This window comes from Acinonyx jubatus, chromosome B1, assembly GCF_027475565.1.
Source record: "Acinonyx jubatus isolate Ajub_Pintada_27869175 chromosome B1, VMU_Ajub_asm_v1.0, whole genome shotgun sequence".
NCBI classification, from domain to species: domain Eukaryota; kingdom Metazoa; phylum Chordata; class Mammalia; order Carnivora; family Felidae; genus Acinonyx; species Acinonyx jubatus.
In genome coordinates, this window is record NC_069382.1 from 50,253,972 (window position 1) to 50,276,386 (window position 22,415).

Genomic DNA, 22,415 nt, shown 5'->3' on the forward strand with positions numbered 1-22,415 from the left:
GTTCTCAAACTCACAGCCCATTGTGACATCACCAGCCAGGAACTGGCTATAAGAAGGGAGGATCTGTCAGCATCATTTCCCTCAGCCCTGGCCTCCATCACCTCCTATGCCAACATCAAAGTCAAGGGCCATGCTTCTGTTATCAATTCTGCTGCTCATGTCCCAAGCCAAGGGCGTACATCTCGGTATGTGGACCCCTCTCCCAGTGGTCAGAGTAGCTCTCCCAGGTGGGGCTGGGCATGACAATGGCCCTGCTCACATCACTTTCATCCAGTCAATGGTGAGCATTAAGGGCTGAGGTAGAGATCTGGTTAGCGAGTTCATTGATTAGCTAATTGGCCACTAAGAGGTTGGCCCAAAAGAGCACAACAGCAGTTCCTTCAGGTTTTCCCACAAACCCTTCCTGAAAATACTTCCCTTTCTTCTCTTCTCTTCTTCAGCCCAAAGTTCAACCTGTCTGACCTTAAGTTTCAGTTTTGAAATCCTAGAATTTATCCCTGAATGAGTAACAGAGTACCTAGAAGCAAATGCCCAGAATGAGCTGAACATCAGACCTCTAAATCAGAGGAAGAAGAATGTGGGGGTTGGGAGTATGACAGAGCTCCCATGAACTGCAGATGCAGAGCAGAAGCATAGCTAGGCACACTCACATGTGTGCAGGTGCGCAGGCGGGCAGGAGGCCAGGGTCTTCTGTTATCAGTAGGCAGCTCCAACCCTTGGGTTTTCTCTCCAAGGGTGGCTGAGGTTGGAAGGAAGGGTTACTTAGCTGCCTTTATGGGTCACGTAATTCTCCATGTTTAATTTACACACCCACAGTGGGGTCTCCACTCTCATCCCCATGCATGTGCTAGGAACTCTGAGCCTTACAAAGGTTGAAGATTTGTCCCAAGTCACACAGTGGGGAAGTGAAAGAGCTGGGATTTGCGCCCATCTGACTCCAAGGCTTACATTTCCCTCTCTGCACACTACCCCATGAAATGAACACAGCCTATTCACCTGGCCTCCCTCGTTCTAGCCTGGGGTTGACTGAAATATGATTGGGGGATGGTGCATGGTGTTGGGAGAGAATCAGCAGAATGCACCCCTCTGCCAGTGTGTTCAGTTGCAGCTGATTCTCACCCATTTCAGCACTGCCTCCATCACAGCTTAGGGGTTTTGTGCTCTGGTATTAATCTACAAGTCCACACGATTCTACACTGGTGATATTGGTTGTTCTCAGGACAAAGATGGAGAATGGAGCCCAGCTGCCAGCCTTGTGGAGACTTTGGTACAAGAAGATAGGAGAAATTCTGACAGCTAATGTGGCTTGAGGATTTACTCTATGCCAAGCACTGTGTTGGGCACTTTAACACCCATTATCTCATTTAATCTGTGCATCTGGGTTTTTTTTTTTTTTAGTTTATTTATTTTGAGAGAGACAGAGACAGTACAAGCAAGGGAGGGGCAGAAAGAGGGAGAGAGAGAAAGAATCCCAAGACTCCACACTGTAAGCACAAAGCCCCACATGGGGCTCAAACTCACAAACTGTGAAGTCATTGCCTGAGCTGAAACTGAGTCAGATGCTTAACCGACTGAGTCACCAGGGACCCCTGTGTATCTGTTTTATAGGGTAGGTCCACTTTAGGAATGAAGAAAGGGAGTATAAGCAAGGTTTTTAAGTTTCCTCCAAATCATTCAATCAGTAAACAACAGAGTCACCATTTGGATCTTGGGCTGTGGGAGCCCAGGGTCTACCTCTTAGCAAATGCCATATTCTGCTTCTCAGAGATGTCACACAATTGGTACCCATAGCAGTCATCCATCATTCAATCAAACCTGAAGTTCATAGTCATTCTTAGTACTGTGACACATTTCTTCCTACATGCATAAGGCCAGCTTGTTCACATGATTGAAACCATAAGTTTGTGTATGATTTTTTTTATCCTGACTTTCCCCTGTAACATTGTCTCATGACTCACATCATTTAAAGCTCTTCATAAGCATAATTTTCATGGCTGAATGGATATTCCCTACTTAGTCATGACCTTGAGGATGTCTTCAATCTCTTGCCATTATAGAGATCATTGTAGTGAATATCTTTATACTGCATTCCAGACTCTTACCTTAGGTTAAGTTCCTAGCAGTGCAGCCACTGTGTTAGAGGATAATTCACCATTGCTGAGTGTCTCCTGCCTGCCGGCTGTGGTTCCACTAGCAGCAAGGCCTCCATGTCTTGTTCCCCAGATGCTTCTTATGTTCTGATGTCATAGTCAGGCAAAGAGGGATGAATAATGTCTGACTTAACACAATGATAAAGCAATGAAGAAACATAATGCAGGGTAGGAGATAAAGAAGGGCCAGGACAGGAGGGGCTGGGAAGACCTTTCCAAAGAAGTGATTCTTGAACAAAGGCCTGAACAAAGTGAGCCATGCAACCATAGGAGAGAAGAATACTCCAAAGAATGGCACTGAGTAGTGCTAAAAGAACCAAACCTGAAGCCAGACTCTCTAGGTTCAAAATTTGGTATGGCCATGATTAGCTGTGTCACATTGGGCAAATTACTTAAAAACTCTGTCCCTCAGCTGTTTGAACCATAAAATGAGGATGGTAATAATAGTATCTACCTCATAGCATTGTTATGAAAATTAAATAAACTGGTCTTTGTAGAGTGTAACTGTGTGTGACATATGGTAAGCACTCTATGTGTGTTTAGCAAATAAAAGAGGAAGTACAGATTCAAAAGTTCCACAAAGAGGGGTGCCTGGGTGGCTCAGTCGGTTGAGTGTCTGACTTCGGCTTGGGTCATAATCTCAGTTTGTGGGTTTGAGTCCTGCACTGGGCTCTGTGCTGACAGCTTGCTCAGAGCCTGGAGACTGCTTTGGATTCTTGTCTCCTTCTCTCTGCCCCTCCCCTACTCACACTCTGTCTCTCTCTGTCTCTCAAAAATAAATAAATGTAAAAAAAAATTAAAAAACAAAGTTCTGCAAAGAGCCTTAATAGATTCCTGACAGCTGAAGGTTCTTGATACATATTGCTAAATTTTCACTCTAGCTTTTTTTTAAAAGCAAAGCAAAGCAAAGCAAAACAAAACAAAACAAAACAGACCACTACAGGTCACTCCAACCTATATTCCAAAATCCTCAAAATGTTCATTGAGTGAAAATTTGGAAAAGTGGCATCGAGAAAGAGACAAGAGGAGATCTTAGGCTCCTTAGAGTCAAACTCATTCCTTGTTCCAGAACACAAGGTGGAACTTTAAGTCAACAAATATAAATGGAGTATCCCCTCCTCCTGGGGCAAGGAGCTGGACACATATTCTCTCCAGAGGTGAATTCTCTTCTCTGCACAAGCAGTCACAGCCTTTGCTCTCAGCTTGCTGGGGCATGGAGCTGCTTTGCCTGGAACACAAATGTTCTAACCTACCACAGCTCAGGGCTTGCAGTAGGTCCCAGCCCTTTCTGGGCCACCTTCCTAGTTTCCTGCATGTATGTTTCCTGTGGCTGCTAAAACAAATCACCACAAACCTAGTGGTTTAAACAACATGCATGTTTCATCTTACGGTTCTGTAGGATAGAACTCCAGCACAGTTCTCACCAGGTGAAAATCAAGCTGTCACCAGGACTTTGTTACTAATCTGAGGCTTTAGGGGAGACTTTTGCTTGCTTCAGCTTCTAGAGGTCATCATATTCCTTGGCTTGTGGACCCTCCATCTTCAAAGCCAACAACGTTGCATCTCTGCATGCTTTTCTTCCACAGTCACATCTCTCTCTTGCTTCCTTCCACCATGTTAAAGACCCTTGTAACTGCATTGGGCCCCCTACCATTATCCATAAATAACCACCCTATTTTAAGGTCAGCAGATTAGCAACTTTAATTCCATCTCCCAAATCCCCTTTGCCCTGGAAGGTAACATAATCACAAGTTCCAGGGTGTGGTCCATTAAGACATGGACATCAACAGTGGCGTGGAGGGCATTATTCTGCCTACCACTCCAGGGATGGCTCTGGGCCAAGTATTTTACTCTGATTTCTCTTGGACCAGAGCAGAAATAAGCTCAGTGAGTTGACTTGCCTGAGATCACAATGCTGTGAGAGGGGACAAAGCCAACACTTCTGACCCAAGTTCCAGACTCTGTTTAACAAAATAAACCATCTGTTGGCTTACTCGTCTTTCTAGAGATGCTTCACAGGGCCAGCCTCAGTTTCCTCATCTCTAGAATGGGTATAGTGATAGCTACTTATAAGCCTCTATGGAAACTGACCAAATGTTGCATCTTTTCCCTTTTTGTCTCTTTCATTCTACCAGAATGTGGTAAAAGACCCATTTTTGAGGAAGGAACTCAGTATTCCAGAATCATAGGGGGGATGGAGGCTGAGGTGGGTGAGTTCCCATGGCAGGTGAGTATTCAGGCAAGAAACGAACATTTCTGTGGTGGCGCAATCATCAACGAGTGGTGGATTGTCACTGCTGCTCACTGCTTATTTTATGAAGAGCTATCGTGAGTATCAAGAGCCCATTGCTTCTGACAATCTTCACCCCCAGGGAACACTCACACTCAACAAGACTCAATTTCTGAAGGAAATCCTAGACCTGGTCAGTCCTGAATCAGACAGGAGTGACTACCACCCATGGAAGATAAGACAGTGAACCTGAGGCTGGCATCTGCTGTGCCCTCCTCATGGTCACCTAGGACTAATAACTATGGTTTCCCTGAGGTCACACACTGTCCTTTTCAGGAAAATTTGTGGTTTGGTGGAATCAAAAGGCTTGGTCCATTCACCTCTTCTAGGACACTTAGGTCCTTCTAGGAAGAAATCCTCCTAATTCTGGAAGTCTGAGATCCTGGGCTGACACCCTATTTACTTGCGCCTTGTGGAGTTTTCTCTGCACTCCAGGAGACTGGCTGTAAATCTAGTGTAATCATGATTCAGTTACTTGCTAAGAAACTACCTGAATTAACTTATTCATTCAGACACCAACCCTGAAGAAGGTAGATGAATAACCCCTTTTTAACTCATTCAATCTTACAACAGCCCTCTGAGGCAGGTAGAATGAACAATACTATTTTACAGAGAGGGAAACAAATCCAATAAGGCTAAGTGACTCACCGAAGATACACATAAACAGAAATAGGATTTGAATTCTGGTTCCAGAGCTTATGCTTTCTGCTATATCTGCTACACTACCCCAAGAAAGTTTGAAGATACACAGGAAGATTGACTTTTAAAAGTTAATAAAAAACAGGGGAAAGTTTCACCATGGCATAACCAAGGAAACTTGTTGCATATGCTTCCATACTATACTTAAGGGTTGGCTATTGGGAAGTTTCTGGCCATTCTGCTTGGAGGGAAGTCCTAAATTATTATTGAATATTCTTTCTGCTTAATCAATGGTAGGTCTAGATTAAATTCCGTGCTGGGTCTGTTAAGTTGCTGGTAGGCAAATCAATGCAATAACACCTTACCTATCTGAAGCATGTTTGATCTATGCCAAGTGGTCTTTTCTGTATCTTTGGAGTCTCCAGAGCTAAGAACTTTGTCTGTAGCATTAGGCAGGAGTATCTCATTCACATCTCTAGGACTGTGCTGGAGCAGCAATGTGGCTGTGGTCTGCCACCCTTGCTGTTTCACTTCCCTCTACCTTTTTCAAATTCTCACATCTTCTGAACAACAACCCCAAGAAGACAAGTCCTAGTGGCCCCTAGAGCCATATGGGATTAGGTTGTTTGGGCATAGCAAATTCTTTGTACCTTGTGACTTCTCTTCTCCTCCCACCTCCCCCTGTCTGGTTCTGTGCCACCAGTCCAATGGACTTGAGTGTTGTGTTGGGAACAAATGACTTAAGAAGCCCATCCTTGGAAATAAAGAGGGTTACCAGCATAATTCTTCACAAGGACTTTCAAAGAGTCAACATGGACAATGACATCGCCTTGCTGCTGTTGGCTTTGCCCATCACTTTCAGCGGTTTGAAAGAGCCCATCTGCCTGCCCAGGAAGCTCAGCCCCTCCATGTGGCACAAATGCTGGGTGGCAGGATGGGGTCAGACCAACACTGGTACGTGACTGCTCAGCATTTCTTGAGAGTTTCTGGGGGAAAAGCCATATCGTTGGCATCTGAGGATGGGACAGTAAATCAAAAGATATGGGCAGGAGCATGAAAGGAGAGAGGGCCAAGGAAGGAGGGAGGAGAAAAGGACTTGGATTGGAGCAAATCCCTGCATACCTGAGGTTCATAGATGCCAAATATCAGCTCTTCCTAGTGCCAAGGAAGCATCTCCTCAAAGCCCCAAGCTGAGATGTTAGGTCCAAGCCAAACCTTGGGTGTGGTCATATTCAGCCAGCACAGAGCAGCCTTGTTTGTTTGTTTAACTGAATTTAAACTCTCCAGTTTGCCAGGGGCCCCTACACTTTTTATTCACTCACATCTCCCTTGATTCACACACTGATGTTTCTTACCTGGTTCCTACGGGCATTTAAGATGCCTGCCCTGGCCCAGAATTTTGATGGTCCTGGAGTGTTGCCCAACCATTCTTAGAAATGAATCTGTTGTTACTTGTTACATTGTTACCTGGCCAAAATAGGAGAAACTGTACCAGGGTAGAAAGGGATTATGAAAGCCTCATTGGATTATCCCCAAAGAAAATAGGTAAGGGAAGGTATGGGAACAGCATAGTCTCAGGCCTGAACAAGACTCTAGGTCCATAAGGAGCTTTGCAACCAGCTGGGGTCTGGAAGATGGTAAGTATTTCAGGAGTTTGGTAACTATAGAACAATTAGAGTAGCACTGTTTCTGGGCTCTGGGCACTACTGGAGAGTTAGAAGTGAAGAGGTTGCAGATGAGTACCTTTAAGATTAAAACTAGTCAATAAGGAGAATAATTTGGAAATCTGTGTGGTCTGGGTTAATGAGATAGAAGTCCAGACAAATTCCTGAAAGCTGGCAGTCCAAAGAGGGCCTTGGCAAATCCCCTACAAAGGATCTTAGCCAACCTACCCCTCATCTGGAGGACTTGAAAGCGTTTTCACTGGGAGTGCAAACCCACTTTCAGCAGCCCTGTGTTGGGGAAGTGCCATACTCACATATTGAAAAAGTAGCAATAGGTACACATGCTGAAGAGGCAGGATTATGCTAAGAAATGATCAATAGCCAGTTCCAAGAAGTCAAGTCTGTAAGGCTGGTTGGAGTCAAGCAGGAAGCCTGCTTAGAAGCAGGAATATGATGTTGAATAAGAGGAATAATTCAAGTAGATGGAGAATTGTTTAGAAAAGCCTGGGGTGGCAGAGTGAGTGAACTGCATGGGATTACTGGAAGGAAGTGGAGAATGGAGGATGTGGTGGAAGGTGGACAAGTGGCTGGTGGGACACGGGGAGGCACAGGGTGATCTAGTTGCATTATCAGCACTGGAGTGCTGTCTAATGACTTTTCTAATGTGCCTTCTCTGTGGGCTAGATGACAAAAACTCTATGAAAACTGATCTGATGAAAGTGCCAATGATCATCATGGATTGGAAGAAATGTTCAAAGGCATTTCCGAGACTTACCAAGAATATGTTGTGTGCTGGATATGAGAATGAGAGCTTTGATGCTTGCCAGGTAATTAGGAGGTAACCCCACCCTCATCCTATAGGGTCCTGTCATCTCAGGACTGCCAATGCAGGGGTATCCTTTCCTCACTGAGAATAGACAATAAGAGTCTGGACAATGTGTAGGAATCAGGGCTCAGCCAGGGCAATGCGGGCATGGACTGTGGAGTACTTTTTGCCAGGTCTTTGGAATATTAGTGCATGCCCATGATTCAGTACGCAGCAACACTGCATAAATATTTCTGCTCTTCTACAGATATACTACATAAATAGGACTCCAAGATTTTTCCATTTCTTGGACTTCTTAAAAAACAGAATTTGAGATTCATATAAGGAACTATTGTATTTTCATTAATTTAGCAACTACTGTTATGCACATTAAGCCCTGGGGAATCTATCCATAAATGAGATATAGTTTCTCACCTAAAGGAACCCATAATCTCCTGGGAAGGAAGTTGAGTAAACATATAATATTTAGGATGATACATGTGGGTGTCACTGAACTAAAAGCTGATGACTTAGCTTTAATAAAATGAACACAAGAATGTAAAAAGAAAAATATTTTTTATTGATGCTAGAAAAAATAGAGAAAAAACTCAGAAATTAGTTTTTTATAGCTCTAAGGATGAATGATGGGTTTTGTCTTTAAAGCTTAAGGATGCTCTCTTTGTCTTGGGAGATGCTTTCTTCATTATCACCTTGATGAGCCCACTTACTCCTACTAATTTGCTAGGCAATGGATCTGGTCACTGGTGTAAAACTATGAATGCAGATGTTAAGTATTCTATGGAATAATGAAAACTGTCTCATGGAAGGGGAGAGTATTTATCTACAGAATTATCTATTATTGTTTAACCCTGGTAGGCTCTGAGATAGGGCCTTAGGAGGGAGTTGCTGGGATAGGGTTGAAGAAATCAAGGGAGAAGAGAATGGAGAAGGGGCTCTGAGGTAAAAAGAATGGCCTCCAGCAGCAATGATGCCGAGTGTATTTTTTATTTTTTAAATGATTATTTATTTACTTTGAGAGAGATAGAGAGAGCAAATGGGGGAGGGGCAGACAGAGAGGGAGACAAAATCCCAAGTAGGCTCCACACTGTCAGCACAGAGCCCGATACAGGGCTCAAACTCACGAATGAGATCATGACTGGAGCTGAAATCAGGAGTCAGATGCTTAACTGACTGAACCACTCAGGTGCCCCAATGATGCTGAGTTTAGGAGTCTCCCATGTGGTGAATACTGTGAGGACCAAAAGGAGAGACAAAATCCATGTCACATTAACCTTGTGTTTTCTTCACATTCTGGACGATTTAAAACATTTTAAAACAAACAAAACAAAAAAAGAATTGGAATTTGTGGTTCCAGACAAGATGGAGTAGACACATTTACCCCAATCTCTCCCACTTAGTACAGCTAAAAGTACTGGACATTATATTGTAAAACAAAAATAAAGACTGAAAGGTAGAGATGGACTGACTAGATATCCCAATGCTTAAGGAATGACACAACAGTGTGTTCCTTGGGTTTTCTTTTTGCCTCTTATATATCCCACACTGGATGCTAGACAAACCTGCAACCCAGAATACCAATGATCACAGATGAAACTCACAAAACAAGAAAGACTTCCCTCTCTTTGGACCAGGAGACAAGCAACCTAGCAAGGCAGAAACATTTTTGACAATAAATATTAAACATTGTATCCCAACAACAATAAAAAAAAAAACCAGGAAAAAAATGGATAGCCCCTCTACCCCATCAACCAAGGTCAAGTGGACAACCTCGACTTCCTCCCTTCCCCTGCCTTCCACGGTGGTTACAGAGGAAGCTAAGTGGAGCTTAGTTTTAACTATCATCTAGTAGTAACAAACCACCCTCTTCCTCTCTTGATGTCAGTGGAGGCCACCTGAGGAACTTGAGCTTCCACCACACCCAGGTGTGCCACCCAGGTATAACTGGACACTCGAGCTCCTCCCCTGGCTGTGATCACTGGTCTGCTGGGCTTCCACTCCAATCCAATGGCAAAGAGTTGCTATTTCCTTTCCCCTGCTCCCAATCTCAAAGAGCCCTGTTAAAACTGAATATTTAAATGAGAACCAGAGTGTTATAACCTAATACTCAAGGCAGGATCTGTCATCACTAAAACAGAGAGTTGGATTTAATCTATTGATAAACCTGGGATAAGGAAAATAAAGAAATAAAGAAAAATAAAGCCAAAAGTCTGAGTAAAAAATATTTTTAAAATTGAGAACCATTAATTCCTAGAATAAGTTCAATTAAAATGTAACTCAAAGTGTATTATGCACTAAAACTATAGTTTTATAGTAAAAGTATAAAAATTTTTAGAAATATAACACAGGAAATCTTTAAGACATAGAGTGACTTCAAAAACAATTCATAAAAGGAAAAACTGATAAACTGGACCTCATCAAAATTAAATATTTTTTCTCTGTGAAAGACCCTATTAAGAGTTTTACCAAATCCAAGTTCAGCTGCCCTGTCACTTGAAAGGCCATAACTCAAGAGACGAGTTTTTGACTGGGAAGAAATTTGAGCTTTATGCAGCAACCCAGGGGGAAGGTGGACTCTTGACCAAAAGCCAAGTCTAAGGTTTCTACCTGGCCCAGGGATTTTTAAAGGGTTTGAGGGTAGTTAATCAGCAAAGGGAGTGCAGTGGCTGGCAACGTTTCTTGATTATGTGCAGACTCAATGATGCCAGCTATAGATGTTATCTCAGTGCTTGGAGGTTGTGCAAGGGGGTCTGTTTCTTTTTTTGTGATGTACAAGAGTACTCCATTCTTTCTGCAAAAGAGGACCAGGTCTACAGATGCACAAAGGGAGGTTAGTAAAATCATTTGTGTGACCTAAAAAAAAAAACAAAAAACAATCATTTGTAGGGCCTAAAACAACAACAACAACAACAACAACACAACAAAAAATGCTAAAAAACCTATTAGCTACTCAGAAAGCCAAGTAGACTTCAAACAGAATTGCTGGCCTCTGTGGCCTGGGAAAGTTCTAGTCCTTTAACTCCTCAAGATCCATGGTCTGCAAATCTCAAAGAAAGTAAATTATTTCTGCTACACATCAAGGGACTTAGGTCAGCAAGTAAGGAGTATGTTAACTTGAAGCTAGTCAACTCTTATGACTGGCTGGATTGCTCTTACAAGAGGATGGAAACAAAACTACAGATTGGGAGATAATACACAACAAAGGAATTACCTAGAATATATAGAGAACTCTCAAACTCGCAAACAGTAGGAAAAAAAAATCCAATTAGAAAATGGGCAAAAGACACGAACAGACATTTCACTAAACAGGATATATAGGTGGCAAATAAGAACATGAAAAGAAGTTTAATATCATTAGCCACTAAGCAAATGCAAATTAAAACTACAATGAGATATCACTACATACCTCTCAGAATGCCAAAATAAAAAACAGTGACACCCTCAAATGCTGACAAAAATGCAGAGGAACTGGATCACTCATACAGTGATGGTGGGAATTTAAAATAGTCCAACCACTCTGGAAAACAGTTTGGCAATTTCTTTTAAAAAAAAACCGGATGCACTCCTGCCACACAACACAGCAAATGCCATTCTTAGGCACTTAGTTCAGAGAAATGAAGTCATATATTTGCATAAAAATCTGTACAGGAGTGTTTATAACATTCATAATAGCCAAAAATGGAAAACAAATGTCTTTAAAGATGTGGACGGTTAAACTGTGATACACCAATACCATGTAATACCAGTCAGTTATGACAAAAAGAAACTATCGGTACATGTAACAATGTGGATGGATCTCTCGAGACTTATACTGTGTGAAACAAGCCAATCCCTAGAGGTCCCACACTGAATGATTCCATTTACATAACATTGTAGAAATGACAAAATTATAGAAATTGAGAACAGGTTCGTGGTTGCCACGGATTAAGAAAGTGTTGCAGGTTGGAGGGAAGTGGATGTAGCACAAAAAGGGCAACATGAGGGATCCCTGTGTCAATGTCAAAATCCTGGTTGTGCTAATGTACTATACTTTTGGAAGATGTTATTATTGGAGGAAACATGTAAAGATGTTATTCTTGGAGGAAACATGGGATCTCTTTGTATTATTTCTTACAACTGCACATAATTCTACAACTATATCAAAATTAAATAATGAAGAGAAGACAAAGCTTCCCAGTAATAGCAGTTACAGAAAGATTTTGAAACATAGCCAGGCCACAGACTCAGACAGCAACCATTTCATAGTGAAGCAGGAGGAAAAGGACTCCAATATCAATAGAAAAGGGGAAATAACATTTAATAGATAAGATTGGAAAGGTAGAGCATTTGGAGAGAATGTGGGAAAAATCACAAAGGCTTGAAACAACTCATATGCTCAGGGAATTTCCAATATTTCAGAAGCCAAAAGTCATAAAAGGTAAGTCTGGGGAAGTGGACAGAGCAAGATCACCAAGGGAGGTGTGTGCCAGGCATGAAAGACTTGCTTTTACCCCAGGAGTCCCTCCCACTGCTCACCCAAGAATATAAGAATCAGGACCCATGGGCACTCCCACCTCCTATTTCAATCTCTTTGATTCAACACTATCCCACATTCAAATGGCCAAAGCCAACTATGACAAAATTTAAAATAATCAGGTGTCATTTTTGAGGACATTTTTGGTACCCTTTGCTTCAATGGCTGGATCTACCATCTAGAGTCTAGGATTTTTGCTTTAATACCTCTCCTATGAACATATACTTTAGTGAAAGCTTCTAAAATTAAGTATCTATTACCTAAGAGTGTTATAAATGAGTGTGCTGTTATCATTTTAGGCCTTGTTTTTAAAATTGTGAAGTGAGAAGCCTTGTTCTCTGTTCAGATAGCTTTCTATTGCTAACAATAAGCTGACAGTGATGCGTCAAGGAAATTTTTCTGAAAGCCTGCAATATTATCATCACTTAAATAGATAAACCAGGCAGACCGTCCCCTATGGTTTAAAAATAATTGCCTTTAAAAGGAAAATCATACTTTTAAATTTAGCAAATTTCTAAAAAACCATGCCATCACATAACTCAGGGAAATGATAATTTTATAATGAAAATATTTAAATCTGTTCAAAATAATAGCAATAGATCATGCTATACTTAAAATACAAATTAAAATCAGATGTTACAGGGGTGCCTGGGTGGCTCAGTAGGTTAAGCTTCTGACTTTGGCTCAGGTCATGATCTCATGGTTCATGAGTTTGAGCCCAGGATCGGCCTCTGTGCTAACAGTTCGGAGCCTGGAGCCTGCTTAGGATTTTGTGTCTCCCTCTCTCTCTGCTCCTCCCTCACTCAGGCTCTGTCTCTCTCTCTCAAAATAAATAAACATCTAAAAAAATTTAATTAAATGTTATAATTAAAAACAACTGAATTTTTTCTTTATTCTTCCCAACACTTTTCCTATTTGTAATACCCTTACAAAGGTTATACTATGAAAAATGAAGAGTTCAGTTAAAAAATGATTTTTAGGGGTGCCTTGGTGGGTCAGTTGGTTGAGCATATCACTCTTGATTTCGGCTCAGGTCATGATCCCTGGGTTGTGGGATCAAGCCCCACATCAGGCTTCACGTTGAGTGTGGAGTCTGCTTAAGATTCTCAGTCTCTGTCCCACTGCCCCATTCACACTCTCTCTAAAATAGTTAAACTTAAAAAATAAAAGAAAGAAATGCACTGTTTTCTTATATGTCTTGGCTCCAGCAGAAACGTTGTCTTATTCATGTGTAAATTCTCAGTGCCTAGTGCAGTGCTTGGCACGTGAAAAATGCTCAACAAATGTTTGTCAAATAGATGAACTTTCCAAGGAAGCCAGGGACTATGTATCAGTAAGGTAGCACTAGTGGAGGGGACGTCTGAGAGAGGTCCTCAAGGAGGCTAAGAGTCTGCAGGTGGAGAGGAGATAAAGAGCTGGCAATCAGCTGGGCTGTTGGGAAGTCTGGTCATGGGATTGCCAAACTGACTTGGATTTAGACCTGAACTGCTTTTTTGTTTTTAACTACTTTATTTTTTTAGAGCAGTTTTAGGTTCACGGCCAAATTGAGAGGGAGGTATAGGGATTTCCCATTTACCCCCTGTCCCCACAATATGCTTAACCTCTTGTACTACCCACATCCCCACCAGTACCAGGGTACATTTGTTACAACTGATGGACCTACACTGACACGTCATTATCACCCAAAGTTCGTATTTTAAGGTTCATTTATGGTGCTGTCCATCCTCTAAGTTAGGAGAAAAGTATGATGACACATATCCATCATTATAGTATCATACAGAGTAGTTTCACTGTCCTGTGTTATCTTGAGCTCATCACCCATGACACTTTCACAGAAGTCTTATTTCACTCCACAGAATCTTTGACTTTTAGAATTACAGACTTTTCAGAGCTGGAAAGGAATACATAGAAATATTTAATCAAGACTCTGTTTCACAGATGACAAAACATGCTTATTTCAATCATCAATCATTCCCTTCACTATCTGAATGGATCCAAAGCAGTGTAATAACTTCCTAGCTCTTTTACACATATTCAATAATTTCATTTTTTCCATTACCCTGTACCATGGGCTGGGCAGTGCTCACTATCTCTGTTTAACAGATGAGAAAACAGGGATTTAGAATTTAAGTGATTTGCCTGAAGTCCAGGTGGTAATGTGGCCATGCTGGAAGTCAGATCATCTGGTTCTACCCCAAAACAGACAGGAGTGATCACATGGTGTAATTATCTCACTGTGGTGAACTTGAGAGGCTCCTGTGGTCAGTATGTTTCTTACCAGACAGGTCCCTAGCTATCGGACTTAGTCCTTGGAAGAAAGTCCCCCTTAGTCACTTAACTATTGTTAATAAGATGACAGTGATGCAGCAGCAATCTTTGCTTTTTCTTTCCAATAGAAAGAAAGAAATTAAGTTTATGCATAAAAGGACATGTATTTATAGATGTCCCTCTTGGTCCCAGGAGTCTGTGAAGAGAATCTCTATTTCCTAAATCTACAAGCAATGTTTGTAATACATAAGGGTAAAATAACAATATTAATACACTTCAAGGCACTTACTACATAGCATTTACCCTGTGCCAAGTAATCTATAGATTCTTAAATTTTCATCTGCTAACAATCACGGGAAGTGGTTGGTATTATCTCCATTTGAACAATGTGGAAACTGAGGCTTAAAAGAGTTGCTTGCCCAAGGACTGTTCTCTCCATGTTGTGTAAGAAAATAACAAATAACCCAGGCAACATATTAGTCACATTTTTTATAAATTCATCCCTCCATAAATGAAGAAAGTTATAAAAACAAAATTTATGGAAGGAGTTATTTGAGTGGAAGTCCTGTTGATCTGGTTCTTGCCCAATGACTGAAACAAAACTAGCACAAAGAAAAACACACACCCACAAAAACCAAACAAGTGTTAGAGGTAGTGTTTTGTACTGGAAAGGACAGTTTTGGTTTTGACCCACATTTACTGGGTATCCTTGAACCTTGACCTCTTTGTTAATTCTCTGTATATCCCTCTGCTTGGGGATGTGTTCTTCAGTCAACCCAAACTCCATTTGAACACATTTATTCATTATCTTCCTCTGCACTTTATCTCTGTTATCCACACCCTATGACCTTGGAACTAGTCCTCATCATTTATACCCCCAAAGTCATCCATGGTTCAGATCTTCATCATTTTCATGTCCTCTTAACTAGTCCCTCTACTTCCTGTCTGACTTCCCTCCAGTCATTGCCACACACAGTCTTCTTGTCAAATTCCTATTCATCCTTCAAACTAAGTGCTTTGAAGTCTATTCCTGACAGACCTTTCCATAAACAGAATCAATTTCTTCCCCACTTTGTACTGCTTTTATATTGTGTTCATACTTCTGTCCAATCAAACACAGTTTATCCCATTGGTTTACATTTTTCTCTCTTCCATAGAGCATAAGGTCTTGTATTCCGAAGGCCTGACAATTAGTTTTCCACAGTGAAGATTTGTTAAAAATTGATCACTTTTTGATAAATTCTGACCAATTTTTGAATTATAAAATGGGCATCAAAATACCTACCTCATGTGAGTAGCGGGGTTGATGAGAAACAAAAGTCAAGGGGATAGCTCTGTGCCTCACTTATTATGTCTGGGAAACATTAATCTTCCACCTCCACCTGTTAGAACTTGTTATAAGATTCCATTCATTCTAGTCACCTGTTTATGACATTGGTAAAGGAAGCTATGTCTCCACTGAAGAAAAGCCTCCTGAATGATTGTAGCCACTCAGCAACTTCCATGAAAGGCAAGTAGCAAGGTGGAAAGAAAGTGTGCTTTGGGATCAGGAAGTTCTCGTTCCAACTCTGGTTGGGCTACTCTGTACCCCTGATCAAGCCTTCATTCCCACTTAAGCCTCATTTTCCATGTATCAAAATGGATAAAAGGAAGCCATATATATGTGTGGTACATGTTAGGGACCTGGTATATATTTTCTATATATATAATCATGTGAGTCATGGACCCATGGGATTCCACACCAGAGGGGTCACACATTCAGAAAAGCTTAGTTCACTTGTGCCCTGAAGACACCCACACCAGAGAATTAAAAAGGAACATCATTCTCCTTCATGGCTCTGGAAGTACATCAAAGGAGACTCAATTCATTTCCACAACTCTAATGATATTTCTTGTATCCTATTTTCATTCCTTTCTTTTATAGCCCTTCGTGGAGCTTCTGATTTGATAAGGCCTCACTCTTCTTCGTCTGTGTAGCATTCTCTCTGTCTTCCATCTCCTCTCACTGCATTGTGGATGCAATTATTTTTCTCATCAATTCTCTGTCCTCCTCCCTCTTCAGTTTTATCCTCTCCACTGCCTATAATTTACACCTGCAACTCCCAGAGCCAGCTTGACAGCTGCATGCTGCTCCCTTGGACCCAGGAAAGGGGTGGGCATTGGTCAACAATGGCAAGATTTCCTTTGGCATCCAGGAGCAGGGGAGACCAGTGCATTCTCTCAATTCACAAGCTATGCTCTGTATCAAATGAACAGTCAAGAATTGTACTCACTATTAAACTGTGTTCTCTGTCCACAGGGTGACAGTGGGGGGCCTCTGGTGTGCACCACAAAATCTGACAAGAACTGGTACCAGGTAGGCATCATCAGCTGGGGCAGGAGCTGTGGACAGAAGAACACTCCAGGAATATACACCTTATTAGAAAATTACAACCTCTGGATCAAGAATGTGACCGAGATAGAGGGAAGGCCCTTTAATGCTGAGGAAATTCAATCTCCTCCCAATAGGAAACGACTGAGGTCCCATGCTGCAGAATTTCCAGAGACAGGCAGCCCCAGATTCTGGCTCCTGATTTCCCTTCTGTCCTATATGCTATTCTAGGTCATTTTCTACTGATAATAAAGCAGATGCTATTCCTTACAAAGAAAGTGTGTGAAAGTGTGCTACCAGCAGAGGGACTGGCTATGAGATTAGATCTAAGGGCCAGGAATTGAGAGTGATATTAGAAAGTAGGACCAGAAAGACAGGCTGGATCACTGGTTTGGGGAGTGGGCTTTGGGTCCCCCCATTAGTCAGAATTCTTTCCATTGCAGGTGAGTTATCTATCTCAAACCATCTAAGGGCAAAAACAGTTATTTACAGATGTACATAAGAGAAAAATACCTAGAGTGGTGTTTGGCTTCAGGCATGGCTGAAACTAGGGGCTCAACAGATGTTGACAGGGACTATTTATTTATTTATAGCCATCAGAAAGAGCTTCCAAGTGGTGGCCATAATGACAACCAGTATGTCCAGTTTGCATCCTACTAACTTAACATCCCCAGTAGAAAGAGAGAGACTGTTTATCATACTTCCAGCAAAAGTCTATGGTCTAATTCTTGTGACTTATAAGCCTATGGTCCATCACTGTTCCAGTTACTGTGGCCAACAGTGGCACTCTCCAAGATGAGAGGCTCAAGTCACAAGTCCATTCCAGGAGCCAGCAAAGGGCCAGCCATTCAGAACTATGTTCACTGATAGTGGGCACAGGTGGCACTCCACACAGAAATAAGGGTGATATTAACAGGAAAAGGGGACTGTGTACTGAACATGTCCTTTGATGGTGGACATTATGGCTGGCTGGCCTCCAAGGCAACCAAATCCCAGGCTCCCAGGAGCTTGTGAAGAAATTATATGGCCAGAAATTGCTGCTTCGGGACCACTGGAAGAACAGGGTTAGAGTGGGGGAAAATAGAACTAGGAGGTGTTTTGTCTCATAATCTATTTCTAAAGAAGTATCAGCCATGCTGTAGATCATGGAAAAGGTCCAGCCTTCTATTTAAAGCTTTGAATTTCCTAAATTGCCACTGTATCTTTAGTGTGGCCCAGGGAATCCAATGGAGACCAAAGCCAGAGGAAAGAGGCACATAACAACACTCAGTAATTCAGTCTTAGATTGACAGCTCACAGTGTCAGATGTTGGAAGATTTAGCATAAGGCAGGACCCCATCCTCAAGAAGCTTCTTGGCAAATAGTTAAAAGTCCCACACCTGCCCCTCCCAATTGAGTGCTAGAAAGGACCTGGGCAGAGGGGGCATCTTCACAGGCTGGCAGGATCTAGAGGTGTCCTCAGAGAGACTGAAACAGCTTGAGGGAGAAGTGAAGTTTTTCCAAGCATGGAAAGGAGAGTAAATGAAGGACTAGTGTGAGATGAGCATCATTAATTTGACTCAAGAATAAACTGGAAGTGAAAATTGGTAGCAAGCTGGAAGCAAGGGGGAAAGATAGTAGACCCTTCTGTCATGCGAGAGAGCAGTTCCAAGGTAGAAAATAAAAATATGATTTTTAAAAAGAGGGTCCTAAGAAATAATTAAGGTTGCTCAAGAAAGGGATAAAAATGGGGTGCCCAGGTGGCTCAGTTGGCTGTGTCTGACTCTTGATTTCAGCTCAGGTCATGATCTCACTGTTTGTGAGTTTGAGCCCTGCCTCAGGCTCTGTGCTGATGGGGAAAAGCCTGCTTGGGATTCTCCCTCTCTCTCTGTGCATTCCCTGCTCTCTCTCTCTCTCTCTCTCTCTCTCTCTCTCTCTCTCTCTCTCAAAATAAATAAATTTAAAAAGAAAGGGGTAAAAATGAGTGTCCTTAAAGTACAGGGGGAACTTTAGTCACTCAACTGGGAAGCCTAACCATAATGAGATTAATTGGGACCTGGGGTGGCAGATACCTAATGGTGGCACTCAACTACCCAAGGCAAAGGAGAGCATGGGTACCATAATAGACAGCAGAGTCAACACAGTGATCAGAATAGGCCGACATGCACAGACCCGCAGTGTTAGCTAGTTGATCATGGTGTACCTAGAAGTGAAATAGATAGGAAGCCTACTAAATTCTTACTTGTTCTGTATAAGCAGAGAAGTTCTAGGTCAAATGAACAAAGTTCTAACTTGAATCATAAAAACAGATGTTGTGTCTCCTTAATCAATTCTCAGACTTTAACAAGTTACAGACCCAGAACTTCTTAAATTAAAGGGAAGCTGGGTATCCTTGATGAAGGATCCTAGTATATTACCAAATATTTGTACTGTTAATTTTCTCAGCCTTTCCCAAAGGGATAGACAGCTTTTTTACCAGGATAACTGTACACTGGGGAAGAGAAAATAATCAGCCCTTTGGGGGACTACTAGACACTGGCTCTGAACTGACACTGACTCCAGGAGGCCCAAACATCACTGTAGCCCTCCAGTCAGAATAAGGGCTTATGGAGGTCATATGATCAATGGTGTTTTAGCTCAGGTTCATTTCACAGGAGGCCCAATATGTCCCAGAATTCACCCTGTGGTTGTTTCCCCAGTTCTGGAATCCATATTTGGAATAGACATACTGAGAAGCTGGCAGAATCTCACATTGTTCCCTGATCTGTGGAGTAAGAGATATTATGATGGAAAAGACGAAGAAGCCACTAGCACTGCCTCTACCTAGGAAAATAGTAAACCAAAAGCAATACTGCATTCCTGGAGGGACTGAAGATATTAGTGCCCCATCAAAGACTTAAAGGATGCAGGGGTGGTGATTCCCACCATATCCTCATTCATCTTTTCTATCTGGCCTGAACAGAACACTGATAGATCTTTGAGAATGACAGAGGATTATTGTAAGCTTAACAAGGTGGTGACTCCATTGCAGTGACCCTACCAGATGTGCTTTAATTGCTTGATCAAATTAACACATTGCTTAGTATCTGCTATGCAGCTATTGATCTGAAAAATGCCTTTTTCTCCATCCTTATCCATAAGGTCCACCAGAAGCCATTTGCTCTTGACTGGCAAGGCCAGAATTACACCTTCACTGCCCTGCCTCAAGGGCATATAAACTCTTTAGGCCTATGTCATAATTTAATTCATAGGGATATTGGATCATAAGATCCTTTTCTCTTCCACAAGATATCACACTAGTCCATTACATTGATGACATTGTGATAATTGGACCTGGATCTAGACTTACTGGTAAGACTTTTACGTGCTAGAGGGTGAGAAAAAAAATCTAACCCATTTAAAGGGCCTCCTACCTTGGTGAAATTTCTAGAGATTCAGTGGGTGGGACATGGTGAGATATCCTTTATAAGGTAAAGCATAAATTACAACCAAGAAAGAGGTTTAACCTAGTGGGCCTCATTGGGTTTTGGAGGCAACATATTACTCATTTGGGTGGAATGAGGAATCTGGCCTATTTACCAACTGACCTAAAAAGCTGCTGAATGAAGCCCAAAACAGGATAAGGCTCTGCAACAGATCTAGCCTGCCATAAAACTGCTCTTACACTTGGGCCATATGATCCAGCAAGTCAAATGGTGCTTGAAATATCAGTGGCAGATAGGGACACTGTTGAAAGACTGTGGCAGGCCCTTAAAGGTAAATTATAGCACAGGTATTTAGGGTTTTGGAGCAAAGTACTGTCATCCTTTGTAGATAACTACTTTCCTTTTGAGAAGCAGGTTTTGGCCTGATACCGAGACTTGTAGATACTGAACATTTAACCATGGATCACCAAGTTAACATATGACCTGAGTTGCCTGTCATGAACTGTGTATAATCTGTCACACCAAGCCATAAAATTGGGCATGTACATACGGTAGCACTCCATAATCCAGTGGACATTAGTATATATGAGATTGGACTCAAGTAGCTCTTGAAGACACAAGTTACATCGAGAAGTGCCCCAATGCCCATGGTTCACTCCAACCCAGCCACACTACCTTTTCTCTCCCAGTCTGTACCTATGGCCTCATGAGGAGTTCTCCATGATCAGTTGACCAAAGAAGGGGAAACTCAGATTTGCCTTACAGGTGGTTCTGCATGGTATGCAGGCACTATCTGAAAGTAGACAGCTGTAGCATTATAGCTCCTTTTTGGGATATATCTCCTTTTTGAAGGAGAATGATGAAGAGAAATTCTCCCAGAACTTTGAGCAGTGCACCTGGTTCTTCATTTTTCTTAGAAGGATAAATGGCCACATGTGCAATTATATACTGATTCATGGCTGTGGGCAATGGTTTGGCTGGAGAGTCAGGGACTTGGAAGGAACATGATTGAGAAAATTGGTGACAAAGAAGTCTGGAAAAGAGACATGTGGATAGACCTTTCTGAATAAGTGAAAAAGTGAGGATACTTATGTTCTATGTCAATGCTCACCAAAAGGAGACCTTGGCAGAGGAGGATTTTAATAATCCAGTGGATAGGATGACCTTTTCTGGGAATACCAGTCAGCTTCTTTCCTCAGCCACCCTTATCATCTACCAATGACTTCATGAACAAAGTGGCTGTGTTGGCAGGGATAGAGATTATGCATGGGGTTAGCAACATGGACTCCCAGTCACCAAGGTCAACCTGGCTATGGTCACTGCTGAGTGCTCAACATGCCAATGACAGAGACCAATAATATTCCCAATATGGCACCAGGGTGATCAGCCAGCTACTTCTCTCAGGCTGATTACATTGGACTACTTCCATCATGGATGGGGCTAGAAATAAAAGGGGCATAACTCACCTGCTAATAAAATTTTTGCTTCCTATCCCCACAACTTATACCTAGAGGTTGTAGTTATAACTGGAGGAATATTTCCACCATGAGACATAACAATGATTTCATTGAACTGGAAGTTAAGACTGACATCTGGCCATTTTGGGCTCCTCAAAATGGATGCCTCTGAATCAACAGACAAATATGGGTGTTACTGTGCTGGCTAGGGTAATTAATCCAGATTACCAAGGGGAAATTGGACTACTACTCCATAATGGAGGTCAGGATGAGTATGTCTGGAACCCCAGCAATCCATGAAATTAAGGTTAATGGAAAACCAAAACAATGCAATCTAGACAAGATTGCTGATGGCCCTAACCTTTCAGGAATGAAGATTTACCACCAGGTAAAGAACCATGGCCAGCTGAAGATCTTGCTGATGGCAAAGGAACTACAGAATGGATAGTGGAAGAAGGTAGTTATAAATACCAGATATAACCATGTGACCTGTCACAGAAATAAAAACTGTAATTGTATGAATATTTTTCCTTTATTTTGTTATGAATGTGTATGTATATATCAAACAAATATCTTTGTTTTCTTCCTTCTTCTCTTCTTATTATGTAACACAAGATGTATTTACTTTATATCATAGTATTTAAGTATAGTTAACTTTATACGGAACTTTATATGAAAGAGCACTTAATTACATGATATCAAGAGAAAACTAAACATCACAAAGACATTACATCCTCTTCTGGAGAAAGACTTAGTGTATTTTCTATTGTATGTAGAATAGTTGTACCACGTTAGATGGAAGTATGAACTTATTGCCTTTATTTGGAGACTAGGTT

At 41.7% G+C, this 22,415-nt stretch overlaps 2 protein-coding genes across 13 annotated transcripts in view; one reads left to right on the forward strand and one right to left on the reverse strand.

Moving 5' to 3' along the window:
• Positions 1-2,262, reverse strand: part of PRSS51 (serine protease 51) — a 60,796-nt gene extending 58,534 nt beyond the window's left edge. For 5 of the 8 annotated variants that reach the window (XR_008296009.1, XR_008296008.1, XM_053216670.1 and 2 more), the window contains exon 1: positions 2,103-2,246. The gene's annotated coding sequence lies outside the window, so the exon portion shown is untranslated. Of the gene's footprint in view, positions 1-2,102 lie in introns of all 8 variants that reach the window. The other 3 variants (XR_008296011.1, XR_008296010.1, XM_053216668.1) reach the window with 2 other exon arrangements.
• PRSS55 (serine protease 55) lies at positions 28-22,013 on the forward strand. 5 transcript variants are annotated; one of them, XM_053216678.1, is made up of 6 exons: positions 28-185; positions 4,286-4,478; positions 5,783-6,033; positions 7,428-7,570; positions 16,647-16,703; positions 21,948-22,013. In XM_053216678.1, the coding sequence occupies exons 1-6, from the start codon at positions 107-109 to the stop codon at positions 21,951-21,953; spliced, it is 729 nt and encodes a 242-aa protein (XP_053072653.1). In that variant the 5' UTR covers positions 28-106; the 3' UTR covers positions 21,954-22,013. The 5 variants fall into 5 exon arrangements, with proteins under 5 accessions (XP_053072653.1, XP_053072651.1, XP_014928659.1 ...); XM_053216676.1 differs by lacking the exon at positions 21,948-22,013 and adding an exon at positions 16,856-17,077; XM_015073173.3 differs by lacking the exon at positions 21,948-22,013 and having other exon boundaries at positions 16,647-17,001.
• The last annotated feature ends 402 nt before the right edge of the window (positions 22,014-22,415 follow it).